At 42.4% G+C, this 21,606-nt stretch overlaps 1 protein-coding gene and 1 long non-coding RNA gene across 2 annotated transcripts in view; both read left to right on the top strand.

Annotated features, from left to right (window-relative positions):
* LOC143416820 (protein NLRC3-like) overlaps positions 1-21,606 on the top strand; it is a 78,086-nt gene that overhangs the window by 4,310 nt on the left and 52,170 nt on the right. The window contains exon 2 of the mRNA XM_076882462.1: positions 3,488-3,664. Within this exon, the coding sequence (XP_076738577.1) occupies positions 3,488-3,664 (177 nt within the window). The remainder of the gene's footprint in view (positions 1-3,487; positions 3,665-21,606) is intronic.
* LOC106676025 (uncharacterized) lies at positions 9,694-13,145 on the top strand. Its single transcript, XR_013097085.1, has 2 exons — positions 9,694-10,119; positions 10,795-13,145. It is a non-coding gene; the product is annotated as an uncharacterized LOC106676025 (long non-coding RNA).

Below are 21,606 nucleotides of genomic sequence, written 5' to 3' on the forward strand. Positions count from 1 at the left end.
CTTAAAACCTCCATTTGCTTCATCTGCCTGGAGTTTAACTCGTATGTTTCTCTCTCTGTGTGCTCACTTGTCACAGTCAGTTCCTTTTATGGGCATGCAAAGTTCCTGTCACACACACCATTTCCTGTCAACCTTGCAGCTGCTCAGAACCATATTTTCTGTTTCTATCTCTCCTGTTTTGTTTTTTTTACAGGCTAATAAAACTCTTGTTTTACTAAGTCTTGATCTAAAACAATTCACCCTTATTTCACGCACACACTTCTAAATATACTAAATTCTTTGCGTTTGTCAGATCGTCTCACACACACACCGCCTTTTCTCTCACACTTCCACTTCTGCACTCACTCTACTATCAACTTTCATAGTGTTATTATTATTTATTATTTTGTACAAATCACACCCAATCACTCAAAGCCTGCTACTCACAGCATTCACACACTTAAACTGTGACAAGAGTTGAGGAATATACTCACAACACGCTTTCCTAAGAGTATTTCAGACATGCCTTTCATAATCAGAAAGAGCAAGTCAAAGAAAACAATTGAAACCTCTATTAATTCTCACAGCACACACATAGAATAGGAAAAAATAAAACACACCAGCATTTATTGCTGATGAGAGGTTACTCCTAAAAGTAATATGTTAGTCTTAAATATATACAGTGCACTCACTATATTTATATATATATATATCAAAACTCAGTCAATTACTATACATTCACTACGGCAACTCAAAACTTTATTTATAGCCCTCTAATGAACATAAATGGCGTCTTAAACACACACTCAACAATGTTTGCAGCAGTATTTGTAAAACCAACTGTGGTTTAAACAGTTCACTGCTGACTAATTTGCATTTTCACACTCACACACACACAGTCTAAAAATAGCTCCAGCACTGCCTCAGACTCCTTTCACACAGAGATCTCTTATTTTATATTACAAAGACGTCTTATATTTACAACCACTGTCACATCTGTCAGCTTTAGCGCCTAAACAATTTCGACAAATTTAAGTTAACGGTCCAACCGATAAAGTCCAACTTTTTTGTGATCAATTAACCAGTATCTGTCCAACAGTTTCTGGCCTCATCTCTAAAATCCCTAACTCAATTTAAAAGCGTCAACCAACCCAAACTTTGCCTGAAGCTCTATTTTTGGCATTTCACAGCCAAGGCTTACCCCGAAGTTTTAAGTTAAAGTTACACGCCCGAAGTCCAACTTCTGCTGGCCAAAAAAGCGCAGACTACCGTTCCAAACGGTAAGGAGACTCTAACTCCTAGTTATTCTGTGCCCCAAGCTCCACAGTGACCAACTGACTATCCCTCTTCGAGGACAATGCCTAAGCGTCCTTGGCATTGGCAAGCGTTACCTCTGAGCACTGCGCTTCCTATCAGTCCAACTGACGTTCTTGAATAATTTATAATACTTTGGAACAACAGTAAAACAGCCAAAAAAGTGTAAGACTGAAGCAGGTCCAACCTTATAACCAATACGGGCTCCACCCCAAACAATAACCAAATTCCCTAATATACTAAAATCACTCAGCAGTCCAACTGCTTTCCACGGTCCAACCGTATTAAATCCTTTAGCGGTCCAACCGCATTCAATCATTTTTAGCAGTCCAACTGCATTAAATCCTCAGTACTGTCATGAGATTCTCATCAAAATCAAAGCAGACATTCCCCAGTAATTTCAGTGAGTAGACTTTAATTTGTAATGTCCAATTTGGCACACTTTGGAAATAATTCAACAGGTAGTGCCTTACCTTTGGATAAGCGGCTTAGAACAACAATGAGAAAAAGAGAGCTGATTATTAGCTCATCAAAACACAAAACAAAATCACAATGAATTATCGGTTAATTTCATTTAAAATAATTCATTAAGTATTTATGTACAATTCAAATTAGTTAATTACATATTTTGTTGGTTTGTTTTCTATTTTAATTATTTTACTGACACATTTAATGAATTATTTAATGATGTATTTATTTAATTCACGTTGCTACTCCTGGCCCTGCATCGCTGTTCATAAATACATTTTATATGTCAGCTTCACCCATCAAAGTCAGGGGGCGGGGTTAATGCTGATCAAGTCAACACCATTGCTTTGGTCTGGTGGGCGTTCTTTTAGTGGGCTTTTCTCAATACTAAGTAGGCCTACACACCAGGGTTTGGACATGTGTGGACCCAAACTATACTTTTACCCTTTTTTGTGTGTCACCAAATACACTTTAATATTTTCTAGACAAGAATGTAGTGGCGTAATCTTTAACCTCTTTTGGCTCCAAACAGAAGTGACAGACTTGAGCAGGGTTCATTTAAAGGCTGACAGAAGTGGAGTGGTGACGGGGAGATGTTTGACAGGACAGTGTTTCAGCCTCCACAGGTTCATGTTGTGCTCCATCAGTCAGTGAAGATGAAGTCAGTGCTGATGAGGCTGTAGAGTGTGTGAGGGATGTGAATGAGGATGATGAAGATCTGATGATAGCAGATAAAAACAGGCTGCAGAGACTTTGAGCCATACAGGGCACACAGTGTGTGTACAGAACAGCTGAAATCATTATGGAGGCCTCACTGGGATATGGAAGCATCACAGTACAGCTTCAGTGAAGCATTAAAGTCTCTGATATGAGATGAGAAATGAAGCAGCCAGAGCTTTTTCATGAGTGGAAATCCACTGTGACTGTGAGCTGCTGCTACAGCCTCCAGATTAGCCAGCAGCTCATCCTGCTCAACATGGACCTGTGGTCAGAGTGTGTGCTGGATAATCCGGCCCAGGATGAGGCCAAACTGACATGGGATGAAATGTCTGTCACATAATTGAGCTTAGTGTAGTTTCATTTCTGCACAATTTAAAAACAACCAAAACTTTGTTCTGTCTTTTCTATGTTATACTGTAGACTTTCTTTGATACTGTGTCCAAAAAGGAGCAGCTTTTACTTTGAAGGGGAGCCGTCTCTGTTTCCTCTTCAGGTTGGATGATGGAAGCAAATAAGTGTGTGATGTTCTTTCAGTGTTGCACTTTGTAGACGCTCCCTGAGCACTGGTCTCACAGCCAGCTGCACATAGAGACCAGTGTTGTTAGTCCAGGTCAGAAGATGACTTGTTGGAATGAAAATGAGCTTGTAGTTTGTCTGCTTTAATAATGTGACTGGAAAAAGGTGTTGGACTTCAAATATGTCCATTTCTTTCACACTTCACCTTTAAAAGTGAAGCCTTGTGGTTCCTGGAAGGAAAAACACGACTTTTTCAAGTCTTTGTCCTGTTTTTATGATAAATGTACGACTTTAATGTGAAACATTCAGAGTTTTTTCTCTTGTTGTGTTTGTTTGAAGCTGCTTCCTGTTGGCTTCAGCTGTTTGGAGTTTCCATTTTCTAAACTTCTACATTCTGAACCTTCTTCAGCTCTGAACAGATGATGAAACACTGAATGATTTCAAGCTCACACTTTGTCTAATAAACTTACATCTTTCATTCTTCATACAGATTGAGGGACTGTGGTTTGTCAGAGATCAGCTGTGATTATCTGGCAGCAGCACTGAAGTCCAACCCCTCCCATCTGAGAGAGCTGGACCTGAGCCTGAACAACAACCTGCAGGATTCAGGAGTGAAGCATCTGTGTGGTTTCCTGGAGAGTCCAGGATGTGGACTTGAAACTCTGAGGTCAGTCAGCATGTTTTAGTTGTGCTGAGATGAATATGATGTGAAAGTTGTGCTGACACTAAACTGCAGACATCAGGCTGATATTATACTGATCCACACTGAGGATCTTCATGGTAAAGTCTGTTTTCTTCTTCTCTGGTTTAGTCCATTGACTGCAGCAGAACAATGTTCACATTTCAAACAGTGAGACTCAACGTATGGCCCACGGCCCACACGCGGCCTGCCCACCTTTCCTGATTCAGAGAGAGGGGACCCTGATTAACTGTGTAGTGTTCTTCCTCACAGTTCTAAGTATCAGACACAACAATGAATAATCCACAGCTGACTGTCTTTAGCAGGTCAAAGGTCACGGCACACAGCAGGCAGTGGGAAATATTATAATTCTGATCATTTATCAGCACATATCCATATGTATAAAAACAAAGCTGACACTGTGAGACTTGATCAGAGGTGTCATCATCACAGCAGAGGCCTTTGTGTCAAAGTCACTGAGGATCAAACAGAAACACATGAAGCAGATTTTCCTGTTCTGGCTTTTTATAGCAGATAACCTTCAAAATATTCTGCAGTCCATCAAAAACTGAAGCAAACCATGAATCAACATGTGAACATGAGCTGATGCTGCTGAAGTGAAGCAAAGTTACAGAGGTTTGATTACAGACACAGCTGAGAGTTTGTAATCTGTCATCATTTTAAAAGGTTTACATTTCTTCAGTATATCCACATTTGCAGCTGGTACCTCAACCTCCACTTGTCCAACACAACTGCTGTCCACTGCCTCCATGACATTGTGATTTTGCTGTTGGTCTTCTGTCAGATCTTCATCAATCACTTCTGCACGGGGCACACCTTCAGACTCTGCAGCTGCATAACGAAAGCCTGTAAGATAAAATTAGACATAAGGTAAATGTACACCAATATTCCAATGACAGGTGTGTGATTCATCTGGAAGTTATGTGCGGATTAGTGTACAGTGATAGCAATTTAGTATGTTTTTAGAGGGGGGGGGGGGGGGTTGTTTACATCCGATGGGTGCTCTTTTTCGCTTCCGTTGCGTACGCCTTGAGTGCCGGTCCGAGTCTGATACAGGTATGTCGTCATGCCCCATGTGCAGTGTTGGTTCCCAGTCTGGATTTGTTACATCCATTTCATATGCTGGTTTGCCTGCAATGATGCCAAATCATAAGCTACTCAGTCGACATGATGTGGTTCTGCAGCATCACACATTAGCATGTTTTATCTCATTATCTATGACCTCAGCACGTTGAAAATCACACTAAAAGCCTTTCAAGAGTGATATGAATTAATTTAGAACTCACCGGAAAGAAAATGCCGTGAGCAAACCAACAAAAAGCTGGGGATTGCAGAGAACTCGATATCCGCTCGTCTCACCGCTGCAATCCAAGCCTGACGTCTTTGTTTAGTAATATCGGATACATGGGATCCCTCACGTTGCCTCCAGGATGGAAAACGATGAAAAGAGAGCCCGTTATCCAGCTTCTTGCCTTCACGATCGTGTGATCTAACGTTGCAACCGACAACACAACACGTACGATCCATAGCTGAAATGGTATCCTTTGGCTGGCCTACTGTCATGGCGGAAGGGGGCATGGCCCATCTCCTGTGACATCACGCTCCAAAGCCCTATAGGTGGGAAAATGTACCATGTCGACCAATCAAAAATGATATGGAAACATGACATTTGGTTGTTTAGCAAAAGGGGGAAGTTTTAGGAGTGACCGGCAAGAGAGAGCGAGTGAGCGAAAGAGAGAGAGAGTTTTGATACGTGAGAGATTTGTGACGTTTACCGTGTTTGGTCTCAAGTTAGTTTGTTGTCTTGTGTATTTAGTGTGTAGCTGTTGTTTTGTTTTGTGTGTCAGTTCTACTAGTGATCGTCACAGTTGCTGCCTTAAAGCCAACAAAGGCAGATTGCAGTGTAAACGCTGAGTGACACACCTGCTGTCAGACCTGCAGGTTTATCCCTGTGCTGTTCTCATATGTGTTAGAGTGACACAAACTATTGTTTGACACCTGATTGTTCTGTAAATAGTTTGAAATGATTATATGAAAAACGTCTGAGCCTTGGCTGCATTTTTTGGTAAATAGTACCATATAACTTTGTTGTTTGCAAAACATGTGCGTATTTTTAAAAATGTACAATCTCTATTTGCATTTCAAGTTATGAAGATGATTCGTTAAACATGTGTGTGGTTTTTACAGTCAAAATATCACTTTCTACTTGTATTTTAAATTTTGTCTGAATTTAGATAAATTGTGCTGATACAGTTGGTCAAAATGAGAAAATAACAGATTGGCAAGATAAACTGTTTTTAAAGGTAAAATATAGAGGCCACATCAAAAGTAGTCAAGAAGGGTTAAAGGCTAAAAGCAAAGTTGTCACTGTTGGGTCTGTGTTTCCACAAGCCCCGCTAATTCTAGAGACTTATTCATCATGAAGAAAACAAGACAGTCGATCGATCAATTATTTGCGAAAGGGAGGCCTCGTCTGTGTCCACCACGAAAATGACCACAGATCTGACCTCCTGCTGCTACCTTTTATTGGGAGACAGTTCACACAAAACACGTCAGAACAAAGCCACGCCCCCTTTGTTCTAAGACAAAGCATTTTATGTATATGTGTGAACTTCTGTAAGAGTGTGTGTGTGTGTGTGTGTGTGTGTGTGTGTGTGTGTGTGTGTGTGTGTGTGTGTGTGTGTGTGTCAGACCTCCTGCTGACCAAAGGGTCGTAAACCCAGGAAGTTTACATCAAAAGAAACAGATCTTCCAGATAGGATGTATCTACAATAAAACCTCCCCCAGCACAGAGTGGTTGGAAAGGTGGTCAGGATCAAAGGGATGGCTTTGATCCTACTGCTTGAACTAAGACTGTACAAATTTAAGAAACACAATGGCAACATTCAACAATTAGACTTAACAGTCACCAAGTACTGTTTATATTTGTGTGTATTGCTGCAGCTTTTTTGAGTATTAATTTGGTGCCTTTGTGTGAAATAATGGTATTGTGAGTGATCCATATAGTCACAAAGAATAGCCACTTGTTTCTGTGCTACCAAAGTTCCCCGGCTTTCATTCAAAATGTGTTTATCGTCAGCACCTGCACATTAAACTACTTAAACATTATAAATGTCTTCAAGCTCACACTGAGGCCTGTGGGGTACTATCAGCCACTGAGACAGTACACACATTTATATGTGTTTGTATATGAATATTTCATACTTTAAGACTGCCTGTTTATTTAAGGGAGATGAACAAAATACATTGGAATTGTACAAAATAATATCATGGATGATAAATTAAATAGATTTTAAGTAGATGCTTGTGCATTCTTAAAGTCTTATATGTTGAACTGAACTATGTGATCTGTTCAAAGCCTTAATCTTAATTTGAAGTGAAATGTGCATTTTGAGTTTATACACTATGTATATAAGGCGACCGTTTCCTTTTGCAGTATTTTTGTGTGGTGTACTTTTCTATGTCTTAACAAAAGGGGAACAAAGGTGTTTAAGTTCACCTAGGATGATGTGTTTTCATTTTCACATGGTCTTGCTTGAATTTGACCCTGACAAAGGCGTATGAACTCTGTCAGCTGTTTGGAGTTTCCATTTTCTAAACTTCTACATTCTGAACCTTCTTCAGCTCTGAACAGATGATGAAACACTGAATGATTTCAAGCTCACACTTTGTCTAATAAACTTACATCTTTCATTCTTTATACAGATTGTGGGACTGTGGTTTGTCAGAGATCAGCTGTGATTATCTGGCAGCAGCACTGAAGTCCAACCCCTCCCATCTGAGACAGCTGGACCTGAGCTGCAACAAAAAGCTGCAGGATTCAGGAGTGAAGCATCTGTGTGGTTTCCTGGAGAGTCCAGGATGTGGACTTGAAACTCTGAGGTCAGTCAGCATGTTTTAGTTGTGCTGAGATGAATATGATGTGAAAGTTGTGCTGACACTAAACTGCAGACATCAGGCTGATATTATACTGATCCACACTGAGGATCTTCATGGTAAAGTCTGTTTTCTTCTTCTCTGGTTTAGTCCATTGACTGCAGCAGAACAATGTTCACATTTCAAACCTTCAAAGAAGAAGAAAAATCCTCCACTGGATAATTCACTGTGAAACTCTCCAACTCTTCATTCCACCTTAAAGTCTGTCTGACACTGAAATCCAAAGCAAAATGTGTGTTTGCTTTACAGACAGCAGTCCAACACAAACATACACACATCATCCAAAACACAGTCCAACATCCAAATCTCCTCCACTGCCAGCATGAATGATGGGAAAGAGAAGGAGGAACACTCTGACATTCAGGGTTAGAATGAGTTTCATGAAGCAGACTGTGAAGATCAAAGCTGCATTAGAAAGCTTACATGAATGAATGAGTGGACAGAAGTGGACAGAGATCATCTGAAGCACTTCAAAGGCTTTAAATCAGCACATTTCTCTTTATTCTTTATCAACTCTGTTAGTTTCTCTCAGTTTTCTGTGGAATGAAGCTAACAGCAGGCTAATAAGATGCTGACCAATAGGTTTCTATTAAAGGTTGTAATTTGTATATGAAAAAGTGCTTTGGCTCAGCAGGGATCAGCTTACAGGTAGAATACAGCTGCTGGATGGGATTAGCATGTCATAGCTATCTACCAAACTGCTAACTGGGGGATTTCAGGCCATCTATGGATCATTTTTGCTAACTGTTTATTCAGCTTAGGCTCACAGGGCTGCAGCCTGTGCCCTAGCTGTCATAGGGCAAGAGGCGTGGTCCACCTGCACAGGTGAGCAGTCCATCACAGGGCCAACAGAGAGAGACAGAGAAGCACTCTCTCACATCCACACCTACAGCCAATTTAGAAGCACCAATGAACCTAAGCAGCATTTCATTGGACTGTGGGAGAACATCCAACCTCCACAGAAAGGCCAACAAGCTTCAACCTACAACCTTCTTGCTTTAAGGCACTAGTGCGAACCACTTTTCCCCATTTCAGCCCAAATCCTGCATCTTCCTGTTTCTGACTCCAGGCCAGCTCCACTAACACTTTCTCATCAGACACTGCCACCTAGTGGAGGAAGTCTTAGTCCCATTTGAAGCTTCAGATTACAGTTAGTTCCTTTACAAAGAGGTGGAGGTGGTGGGGCCACAGCACCATCATCACTGAGTGCCATAGGACACTTAACCTTTGTTTCCATATGCTGGGAACTTCCTGTTGTTCCAAGGAGGACTGGAAAATGTGTGAAGATCTCCCAGTCAGTTCCTCACAGCACACTTCAATCATTTCCCTCCCACAGCATCAGGACCAGGGCTTTTTCTCTCTTTGCTCCCACTAAGAGATTTCCACACAAACACCTCATCAGTGGGACTCTCAGAGCTACCAGCCCTTTGCTACAATCACAAAGCTCTTCATTGAAATCAATGATATCAAAGCTGGAATCAAATGAGTCCAAGTCTTCTGCTGATTCAGCATCACATTCATCTTTGCTCCTTGTTCTGCATCCCCACCATGGACTTCATTCCTTTCCAAGCCAGCCTTGAGTGTCCTTTATTCAGCTCATCCTCTGCTTTACTTTTACACCTGATTTTAGCTGCTTTATCTCTCTTTCAACAAGTTTCTGTGCCTCAATCTTTTTCTTCTCTCCCTCATAACAAGACAGCTTCTTCTGCCTGAGAACATTTTGGAGTGATTTACTAATCCAGGGCTGCTTACTGGGGAAAATACTTCCTGTTTCCAAAGTAATCCCCATTTTTCCCAGAAAGAAATGTAAGTAGAAATTGATGATCTAAGTGAGAACATGAGCCTTTAAAAAGTCCCAGTGGGTGCAGTCAAAGCAGTCCCTCAGTCCCAGTATAGAGTCTTTGGTCCAGACTGGAACAACTGTGTGCCCAGTTTGAGCTCTCTTCAGTGCTGTGACCTGACAGACCGAGAGGGGCCATCACATCACATTTAGAAGCTCCCCTAATGGAGCCACAACACATGTCCAACACTTAGTCTGTCTTGTTGGACCAACTGGAAGAAATGATTCAAGGACTTAGTCACAGAACAGAGATTCAAATCTCCAAAATCCAACTGGCTGCATCAGGACATATAGTCTGAAACTCTGCACAGTTTCCTGTTTGAAGCTGCTTCCTGTTGGCTTCAGCTGTTTGGAGTTTCCATTTTCTAAACTTCTACATTCTGAACCTTCTTCAGCTCTGAACAGATGATGAAACACTGAATGATTTCAAGCACTTTGTCTAATAAACTTACATCTTTCATTCTTTATACAGATTGAGGAGCTGTGGTTTGTCAGAGATCAGCTGTGATTATCTGGCAGCAGCACTGAAGTCCAACCCCTCCCATCTGAGAGTGCTGGACCTGAGCTGGAACAACCTGAAGCATCCAGATGTGAAGCAGCTGTCTGATCTTCAGCAGAGTCCAGACTACAGACTGGAGACTCTGTGGTCAGTAGAGTGATGGATTGAGTGGGTGGTGCTGTCAGCAGTATTGTACTAAACACAGTCAGTATGAAACAAAGATCCAGTGTTTCCTGTAAAGCTGCAGCTTCTCAGTGAAGCTGTGAGAGGAGAATGGTGACAGGCTTCAGGATTGGACACAAACACTTCCTGTTTCTGACCTTTATGGTCACCATGGTAACGGCTGACACGCTCTGATCAAACGCTGTCAACAGCCAATCAGCTCTCTGAACAAAGCAGCACGCAGACCAATGACTGCATTCATTTCCAAGTTTAAAGCAGTGAAGAACACAGTCTGTAGGTGAGGAAGAATTTAGTGAGAGCAGATGTTTGGATGGAATTCCTCCAGTTAACAGCTGGAACCGTCCATCTGGATTGTTGGGCTTGTTGTTGGGGTTCCTACAGAGCTCAGAGTGGACACACCAAGGTTCTTCTAATGAATGAAAGTCCAAACTCAAACTAGGAGGGAAAAACATTTTCATCAACTTCAATAAAAATCCAAAGATTAGAAAAAGTGAAGCAACAATGAGTCCTAGTACAGTCCCAGCACTGAAGTCCCTGCTGCTCTTTATACTGGATGTGCTGCATCACTGACTGACAGCTGATGAAGAGTCTCTGGAAACACGCGTTTATCTCCTCTGCTCTTCCTTCTTCTCTCTGCAGGTGGAGGCTATGATGGTAAACAGGACGGTGTGTGTGCTGAGAGAGGAGGAGCTGTGTCCTGATGATCCAGAGAGGTTGAAGCAGCAGCAGCTTGTGTGTAGAGACGCTCTGACTGGGCCATGTTACTGGGAGGTGGAGAGGAGAGCTTCATCCAGCAGTGACTGACAGAGGAATGAGAAGAAGTGCAGATGACTGTCAGTGCTGCAGAGTGAACTGCTCTGAGAACAGCTCCACTGTCAGACACAATGTAGAGTCCAGCATCATCCCTGTGTGTCCCTCTGGATCTGACAGAGGATCATCAGTGTATCTGGACTGCTCTGCTGCTGCTCTGTCCTTCTACAGTCTCTGCACAGTCTCTGTCTGACTCTGGCTTCAGACCCTCCTGGATCAAACTCACCTGGAAAGACTTTCAAACATCACTCAATAGATTTGAATACAGAATATATTTGATATATACTGTAGATGTACTGTAGAGTTGCAGTTTGTCACTTGTAAATACAGTCTGTGAGCAGCTGTGAGCTGAAAGATCTTTCTAGAAACACGAAATGTTTTCACTCTTCTGTTGCTTTTTCATATATTTCCACAACATTAATATTGATCCCACCTGTCTCACCTGTTTCATGCTTTTATACATAATAACAGGACACGTGTGATCTGAGCGCTGCTGTGGTTGCTGTGCTGCACGTCTTCATTTAGATAACAGAGACATCTAGTGGTTCAGAGGGAGAACTGCAGGAGGTGGAGCTGTGTTTTAGCATGGAAAACTTTTTATCTTTTAGGCGCAGATACAAATATGACAAGTATCAGTGTGAGATACAAAAGGTCACATCAGTCAGCAGAGGGAACAGTGATCACACAGCAATGTAAGAATAGAAACATAACAGTGAATCTGGACATGTATACAGATGGAAGCAAACAAACAGGATGTAACACTACATTAAAGCCACAAATGGGAAGAAAACAAACACAAAGGAAAATATATTTGATCTCAGGAATCCAAATCAGATGCTTTAGAGCAGGGGTCAGCAACCCTGGGCACGCGTGTCACAGCTGGCAAGCGAAGGGTTAACTGATGGCACGACCATAGCTGGACTGGCCATCGGGCATACTGATGGTGATTTTTCGTTTTTAATGGGCCGATGATGTTTTTTTATTTTTTTCTAACGGTATAAACAATGAAAGATGGCGGATTGGCCGGATGCTGGTCGATGTGTAAAAATAAGTCAGTTGTTTGGTGGTGGCTATGGCGGAGCTTCCACAGAGGCAGCAGGTGGATGAGGGAAAGGGGAGGCAGGAGGAGCAGAGACCTGAGGCGGCCGCCGGTCCGAGTGTCAGGTGAACTGAACTTCAGGTAAGAAGTTATGACCTGCAGTCTGTCTGGGTCAGATATAAACCAAGTTTAGGTGCAGTTTATTTTCCTTGTGCTGACTTTTTACAGTCAGTTATAATAACTCCCACTCAGAGGAGACCAGAGATCACATTAACATGTGTGTCTCTGTATTAAGAAACATGACATATTGGCCCAGTTTATTTTTCTTATCATTGTTGTGAGGAGACCATAAATAGCATTTGTATTTTCTGTTGTACAGTTCATTTGCTGTTATGGATAAAAAGTCTTTCTTTGTTTCAAAATAGCTGATAAATATTCGTTGATAGCTGAAAACATCTGCGCACAAATATAATCCTATGAAGTGGTTCTATATAGTGTGTAATTTATTGCTAATGCAATCATATGGCACATTGACTTCTGAGGAAATGTTAGATGCACTCATCATCAGAAAGGTTGCCGACCTAAACCAGGGGGTTTAGAGCATCATAGAGTTTTTGTGGTTTGTTTTCTTTAAGTCATTTCACAGATTTTCTCCATAATTTCAATTCCTTGAATAAAACAACAAATTTAGGGGATGATTTTGTAATCCGACTCTATGTATGAAAGATTTGACTAAACGTAAAACAATCTTCCAACTCAGTCGTCATTCTTATCTTGTGAAATCAAACCAAACGTTCTGTTGTCTCTAAATCAGGGATTGATGAAATCTTTGGTTGCATCCATTTATGAACATGTTCTCATTCATATTAAATCGTAGTCTAAGTCCTTCTTTAGAGGGATAAATGTCATTCATTATCTTCAAATGTGTTTCTGTTGTTTTGGGGGGAAGTTTGAAGTCCATTGTTCAAAGTCTGTTAATGAAACTTTATGAAGTTTATGTAGGATGTTTCTCCTATTTTGTATTTGTTTGAATTATGATGTATTTCCGACTCTTTCTGCCATGATGCCAGGTCTCTCTTGAAAACAACATTTTTAATCTCAATTAAATTTTCACCTGGAGAAATAAAGATGATAATAATAATTTTGTCTTCAGGGAATCATTTCTCTGTAAAACAGCTTCTTCTGAAACTCTTGTTACATTTCTTGTTTATTGTTTGCTGGTTTTAGAAAAATGTCATAGTCTCTGTGTGAACTTAAACTCTACATGTGGTGTCAGCTATAAACGAGCTCTAGAGTCTAATAATGATGCTTTTATTATTGTCTGGTATCCAACCTAACCCTGGGCCTCTGGCTGAATGTGAAACACCAGCAGATGTTAAAAACTGTCTGGGTTACACGTGCATCACGTCGTGTGCTTCCTAACATGGATATGATTGGAATCTGGGCCTGTTCAAGCGGTGCTGGTATCGTTGTTGTTTCTGAGACTTTCCAAATCTTTACTGGATAAAAACGTAGCAACTGATGGATTTAACATTTAGCTCTCAGACTGTCCCAGAAAAGGCGGAGGTCTGGAAGTGTATGTGAAGCTCTGTCTTGCTGCTCAAGTCTTGTTCTCTCCATCTGCACCTCAGCCATTTGAAATCTTGGCCTTAACTATTGATCTGTTTGGAAATCAGACTGTTGTTGGCTGCTATCAGCCTCCACCTGCTTCCCCCAGCACATCACCGTCTCTGGTTCAACTTTTATCTGAGCTGCATTTTAATGACGTCTTTCAGATGGATGATTTTCATTGGGACTGGCTTTCTTCTGTGTCTGATGATTTTAAGGCACGCTGCTTGTTTTTAAAACTGACTCAAATTATTTAAAGCCTCACACGCCTTGATCCTAAACACCCAGATAAATCTGCTCTTATTGACCTTTTTTAACTAATATGCTGCGTAAGTTTTCCACATCTGCAGTTTTTCCAACAACCTGAGTGATCACTGCGTAGTTGGTGCTGTGAGAAACACTAAAATCTCACGCTCCGAGCCCGCATCAGTTTGAACTGGGGTCGTATTAAACAGGCTGACAATGTCAGTTTGGGAACATTTACAGGAGAGTTGTGTCTACTTTGTGGACAGACACGCCCCTTTTTGCCAGGTCAGGGTGAAAGGTCGGGACAGGCCTGGTTTGGTTCAGTACCGGCCGATCTCCTACATGAGAGAAACCAGGCCTGGGCAGGAAGTCTGGCTCTGATGCTGATTGGCTACGTTTTCATTAGCTGTGTAATCGGATTACTGCCTCCATCATCAAGATGTAACTATTTTTTACTTTAACGACTGACAGTCCAAACGACCGTAGGAGGTTTTGGCAAACTATAAAGTGTCTCTGCCAGCTGTGACTCCTCAGAGCTTCCTCCTCACTTAAATATCGACTCCACTCCTGTGTCAGACAAAACTGAAATGTTGCTTTAACAAACACTTTGTTGCTTCTTGCTCTTTGTTCAGCACAGTATCTGATGGTAAACCTCTTGCACACAACTCTGCTCGTAGTTCCTGCTTACTGATACCTTTTCCTTCACACCTGTCACAGTAGAAGAGGTTTGTAAGGCTTTGAATAGCCCCAACACCAGAAACTCGTCCTCACAATCGTTCTCCTTCCTTCTTGCACTTGGCTGCAAATATCATAGCTGAGCCAGTGTCTTATATTTTTAATCTTTCTCTACAACAGAAGAACACCACTATACTCTGTGTTCTCTGGTTAACTGGTCCTCATTGGTCTTACACAGGATGGTCCATTAGTATCATTTTATCTATAAATCTGTTTCTGGGTTACTGCCTCCTATTCATCAGAGTACATGTTAGGCAAACAGTTTAGTCACAGCCTGCAGTCTCAGGACATCATTACATCCACTGTTCCATCAGTTCATGCAGAGCTTGGGAAGAAGGCGTTCTCCTTTTCTGCTCCGTCTTCATGGAAAACATAACCGAAGGATTTAAGGCTCTCCGTTGATTTCACTTGCAGACTTCAAAAGACGTACACATGTTTTTGTGAAACCATCTCTGGGAACTTGTTCTCGTTTTTAATGTGACTGAGTACATTACACAAACTTTTCTCTTATTGTTGTAATTTTAATATGTGTGTCTGGAACAGGTCTCTCTTGTAAATGAGACATTGAGTCTCAATGAGCCGACCTGTATAAATAAAGCTTCAATTACAAAGTCCTTTGTATAAAAGCTCCTTCAGCTGCCAGTGGGACGTGCTGTGGCTCTATCAGTTGCTGAGCCTTTATATTGTTAGTTAGAAACTACAAATATAATGGCTCACTGTATTTCAGAATCAGAGAAACTTTATTAATCCAGGAGGGAAACTGAGTTGTCATAGCAGCAAATATACAAGAAACAACAAGCACTCATATAAAGTGAGTGTAGAAACAGAGTTATGATAAATAAATATTCAGATAAATAATATCAATATATAATATAAATAATCTATAATCCAGTTTTGAGTTCCCTCCCCAGACACCTTAACGCCCACTCACATCCTGGGCCATCTGACCTCAGGAAATCACATGATAGGGTGGGGCCAGGTTTCACAATGAGCTCACCCGAAACCCTGGCTGATTAGGACCCCCACCCGCTTTCACACCTTGGCTCATGTGATTACGTAGAGGATCATCAGGGGGTCCTTTGTCCCTCTTTGGGGGGAAACTCCCACTGGGTTTAAATCTGGGACTCCCCACCAACTGACCCTTAGAACTGAAGAAGCTTCTCAGATGAGAGGTGAAACGTCTTCAAGCAACTCAAAGAAGTCCAGACGCTTTTCTTTGCAAGCTCCTTAGTCTACAATGACCTGGATGACTGAGAACCGTCACAGACAACTCAGTCCCATATTTTAGGTTATTCTGAATAAATCGTTCATGCCCTCTCTTTGGAAAGAAGCTGTTGTGGTTCCTGGTCCTAAATCTAGTCGTCCAAAAGTTCTAAACGACTTCAGGCCTGCTGCCCTCACCTCAGTCTTTGAAAAAATCATCAGAAATGTGATTATGGAAGACACTGAACTTCAGCTTGATTCAATGCAGATTGCACATAAGCCCAATAGAGGAGTGGAGGACGTGCTTTTGATTCTACTTCACCTGATTGTCAAACATGTAGAGAGTAAAGGACTTCAGTTCATCGATTTCTCTGCTTCTTTCAATAACACAGCCCCAGATTTGAATCAAAAGACTTTTAGAACAGTTTGAAATCCAGACAAACCTGAGCAAGTGCAGTCATATAAATATCTTGATGACAAATGCTATTATTTTTCTGTAAAGCAAATTGACCTAAAAGTAAAGTAACCTTGATATGTCAGGATGTAGATGTCCCACCCAACAACGTCACCCAGCCCTGAAACATCGGTACTGTTCAAGGCAGCATTGCTGTCCACACGTCCATCAGAGTGTTTCTTTGGACTTCATGGTGTTGCTGCTCCCAGTATTCTCTGAGACAACCTCTGAGGCCGTCACAGAGCAGCTGTATTTGTACTGACATTACATTACACACAGGTGCACTCTATTTAGTCATTAGCACTCATCAGGCAATGTCTATGGGCAACTGACTGCACTCAGACCAAAGGGGGCTGAATAATAATGCACATAACAATTCTCTTCACTCTGCTGACAAGAGATTCAACCCCCACTATGAGCACCTTCTAAAGAGCACCATTGAAAGTATCCTCACCAACTGCATCACTGTGTGGTATGACTCCTGCACTGGGTCCTGCAGGAAAAATATGACAACGGGTAGTGAGAGCAGTGGAGAGGATTGCAGGGTCCTCTCTTGCCTCCCTCCCCAGGAGATCTACTGTGCCTGCCTCATTCGAAAGGTCCTCTTCATTACAGGTGACTCCACTCATCTCTTCAACAGCGTCTTCAGTTTGCTGCCATCAGGAAGGATACTGAAGAGACCTTTTGACCTTTACATTTTCGTTAATATCTTTAAAACAGAAGCAGCAGAAACGAGAATTTTAGCAGCACAAACCAGCACAAGCGTAGCACAGTTGATTGACACCAGTTTTGTTTGATTTAATTAATGTGGGGGGGCTGGTTGACCTCTGGGGACCTCTAGAAATTTTCTTGAATATCTTTAAAATGATAGCAGCACAAACAAAAATTTTTACAGCACAAACGTAGCATAAACGTTTGATACCACTTTTGTTGGATTTGAAGAAGGTGGGGGGTCGCGGGAAAAACCAGCAAAAGAACTCGAGCAGCCGGGCTATGTAAAAGGTGTAGGGGGGCATGTTTGCGGTCACGTCCAGCGGGTGTGTGGGCTGTTTGAGTCATCTGTTACCAGGCAAACTCCAATGCAGCAGGCTGCTGAACACACACAGGCCTCCTGCATCCTCCTCTTCAGCTCTGCTTGCCCGATATCGTGACCTAAGCAGGGTCGGGCCTGGTCAGTACTTGGATGGGAGACCGCCTGGGAAAACCAGGTGCTGTAAGCTTTTGCACTTCCACACACAAACTGCAGAGGGCACTTCTGCTCCTGCTTGTGCTTAGAGGCATGAGAAGTTAACATTTATGGGTGATAAAATCCTTTTTCTATATTTTTAACATGAGAATATCAGTTTTCCATCTTGTGTTCCAGAGTAATCGGACAAAAGACAAACGTAGAACAAGGAAAAAAGAGGCCAAGTGTCTCACCTATAAAACAAAATGACTGTTTTCTGAATAGTCTCACACAGATAAACATTTGCAGGGAATACCTTTTCCTTCAAAACAAACGTCACAGACTGTGTTTTTCTTTACTGATTGTATTTGAGTAGAAACTCAGATTAAAATGGCATCAGTGCTCATAAAATGATTTAACTGTAAAAGTAGGTGTAGTGGATCACTTTGCATAGATCTAGATAAAAGTGCTGTAAGCAAAGACTACAGTGGTCATTGAGCAGCTGTTCCTATAATGTGAATCTGGGATAAAGGCACAGATTATTTGTTTGCCTTTGTTTCCTGGTTCTTTCTTTCTTATCCAAATGGAAAAAGAGAGCATAAAAGTACTGTTTACAAGCAGCTTATCTATCTCATTGTGCCCACTATCATAAAATCTTGGTTGACTGAGCACTGAGCCATCTACCACTCGAAATTGAACCTGTGTGGGACAACAACAAAGTCCAGTATACTAAGTTTCAGTAATGTGCAGTTTTTTCTGTGGAAGATGTAAATCTAAATAGATGTCCTATTGTATGCATAATATACCACTGAACTTTATAAAACAACTTCTAAAAGCAAATTTCGATTTATTTTAGATTTTCTCAAATCCAAACAGTGCTAAAAGCATACACACAGTCAAATATTTTTCATACGAGGTGCTGAAGGTTCTGCAATGTTCTGTCAGTGCGCCCCAGGGCAGCTGTGGCTACAATGTAGCTGCCATCACCAGTGTGTGAATGTGTGAATGATGTATCTGTGGCTTTTTGTCACACTTGGAAACCACGGTGTTGTGCAGCTATTTGCCTTGTTGCAGGGTTTTTAAAAAACTGCAGTTTTGATTTTAGTGAAAGACACCGTCTCATGACTCATTGAGTGCCGCGACTGACAAGCCAATCCGTGGCCTGCAGTCTGACGATGTCACATTTCCTGACTGCTTGGAACCCCGACTAAGTCGTCCTGTAGCCCACATCATAATGTTTCCATCTCTCTGCTTGACTGCGGGGATGCTATTTTTTGCATCACACTCCTATTTCAAAAGGTCAGTTAAAGCCACATAATTGGAATTTGGTTTCATCTCCCCACAGCACTTTCTCCAAAGTCTTCCCTGAATCATTTAGATGTTCACTGGCACTTGAGATGGGCCTATACATGTTTCTCCTTGAACAGGTAGCTAACCTATGTTAGCCTAGCTTTCTATCACTGATGCTCTGTGTGTATTGTTATGGTTCAAAATATGGGGATGGAGACAAGAGACAAGAGAAAAAAACCACAATAACAACACTGGTCCGGCCGGGTTAAGTCAAACGATGATTTTAATGATCACACGCGTGGGAGATGGACAATTTTATCCCACAACTTAGACATTCACATTACTCACACCCTCATTGCACATACATATAGGATCTTGGGGGTGGGCACGATACACGGAGTCCAAGTTACCATCAGGGTGTACACCTCACCCCTGGCATCGTTGCCCACCTCTCAATTTTAAATACACGTAGACATTGAGGGCTAGCAGGAGGGACTATGCGCTTACCTGCTGCTCTCTGGCAGGTAGCTCCATGCCCTCCTGGGTTTTAATTACACCTTAGAACACACATGCATCAACACTACAATGAGCGGGTGGAGGGAGGTTTGGAGTCTTCTCTCACCCCCATCCTCTGCGGCCTGCTGGAGCGGGGGGGCTAGGAGGAGGAGTTGGCCGTCCGGCTGCGGTCTGGGGTGTGGGGCCTCCCTGCTGCTGCGGAGTCGGGGCGGTCTGCCTCTCCCCACCGCAGGGAAAAGGGTAACACTACCTGGGTCTGGGTGCAGTTCCCCCCTCCAGGGGCAAGGGTACCTAGACCCAGTTCGTAGAGTACACTTGGGGAGTGTGATCGTGTATACAGCGTCTCTTTATGTCTGTCTCCACGTCGGTTGAGTGTGGAGTAAGTGCATATGAGAGCATGAGGGTGGGAATGGATGTTTGTGTCTGTGTGTGCCTGTATGTCTGTGTCTATATGTCAGGTTGGGTATCAGACGCCACCTCTCTGGGGACATCTCAGGCCCTCCAAGGTTTGGAGGCCTATCTCCCCCCACCACCACTTCCCCTGCCGGTGGCGGACTCCCTCACTCCCTCAGGTGTCGGTGCGTTGGTGGTTCTTTGTGTCTGGGGGTGGGCGTCCGGGTACACACCGGCTCACTCCTTGGCGGCCGCTTGTCGGGGCCTGGAGCCTGGGGCACTTCGGAGGTGGGGTGCCCCCGGCCTCTCGGCCTGGGGCTCGGTCACTCAGGCACAGCTGGCTGCTGGCGGAGCTCACAGGCGCGTCACTGCAACTCCCCCTGGCTTCTGCTCTGCGGCTGCTGAATGAGCCCTCATCTGGGACTCTCCTCAGCTCTTACTGGGACAGTGGCGCGGCTGCCCCTCTGTGGGTCTTCCTTGGTGTCTTGTGTTCTGGGGGCCTCTGGATGTCTCGAGTTTTGATCTCCTTCATACCTGCTTCATGCCCTGGAGGACGGGGCTGTGCCCCCCCCACACACACACACACACACACTCCCTAGCAGATCGTTACATGGAGAAACCTTTGGAATACAAGCATGCAGATCCACGCAGGTATGCACACAGGTGTACACACGGGTATTCACAGACGCGGACTACAGCTTTCTTGGCTGCTGCCTCAAAGCACATTGTGCGCTGTCTATCTTGCGTGCTGCACAATATCGTTTATTATTTAGTAACTATTGATATCTACTGCTAGCTAGTTTATTGTGATGGTGCTTTTTTTTCTTATTATGTTGCTCTTTGTTGTTTGCTTTCTCTTCTGTTTTTTTTTTCTCCATACAGGTGACCCAGGAGTTTTGGTTTTTTTTTCTCTCTTCCCCCCCTTCTCACCGTCTCTTCTCCCCTTTGGTTTTCTTTCTCTCCCTCTCTTTCTTTCATTCTTTCTCCCTGTCCTATCCCACAGTCATGTCTGTCCCGTTTGTAGCAACTGAAAATAAAATAAATTCATAATTATAATAAAGGTCAATCAAATGGACCAATATGGCAAGGCCATGATGATCCACTTGGTAAAATAAATCCTCTTGGCATCTTTCTTGGCCTTAAGACAACAATTCTGATGGCTATAGATCCAAACGGGACACAAAAGAAAAAAGAATCTTTTATTCTGGATAAAACAGGGAGCCAATAAATGTTCTGTTTCTAGTCCCTGTCAGGACTCTCGCTGCAGCATGTTGCTCAGAGCAGTCTGGAATTGATTTTTGACTAAATAATTAAAACTAATAATAATATATTACTATATCATATTACTAACAAATCCAGGACACCCCTGTTGATCCAGCAGCTCTTAATGAAGTTTGAAATAAGAATCGTGGTGAGTTCATTAGAAACATTTCACTTTTCTTTTTTAAATCAGTCATTACTGGAATCATCTGAAGTGCAAAAACAGTGGGATTATATATGAGAAGGACGGACTCAAAGACTGTCGTGTATCACATATATATTACATCGATGTCCAAAATCAATGCATCATTAATGAAACTGAAACAAAAGTACTGAATTTCATGTGGAAGACCAAACCTCAGCATTCAGGAAAGTCTTATACAGGAGCAAAGATAATGGACGTTACCCGGAGTTTTCCACTGTGAAACCAGGAATAACAGCTTAAAAATGTTGTTGGATTTCTGTGATCTAAATCATTGTCAGCCTGGCAGGCAAATAGCGTGGACACCAAAGTTTGTGAACGTGAAAACCTGAGAACAAAGACATGTAGGATTTTAAATCGGTACTGTTAAGGTTCAAAATACTGGGGATGGAGACAAGAGAAAAATCACAATAACAACACTGGTCCAGTCGGGTTGAGTCAAACGATGATGATCACATGCGTGGGAGATGGACACTGATGCAGACAGCCTCAGATCTCAAAATGGTGGAGCATTACTCAAACTCTTATAG

This window comes from Maylandia zebra, linkage group LG3, assembly GCF_041146795.1.
Source record: "Maylandia zebra isolate NMK-2024a linkage group LG3, Mzebra_GT3a, whole genome shotgun sequence".
Classification (NCBI taxonomy): domain Eukaryota; kingdom Metazoa; phylum Chordata; class Actinopteri; order Cichliformes; family Cichlidae; genus Maylandia; species Maylandia zebra.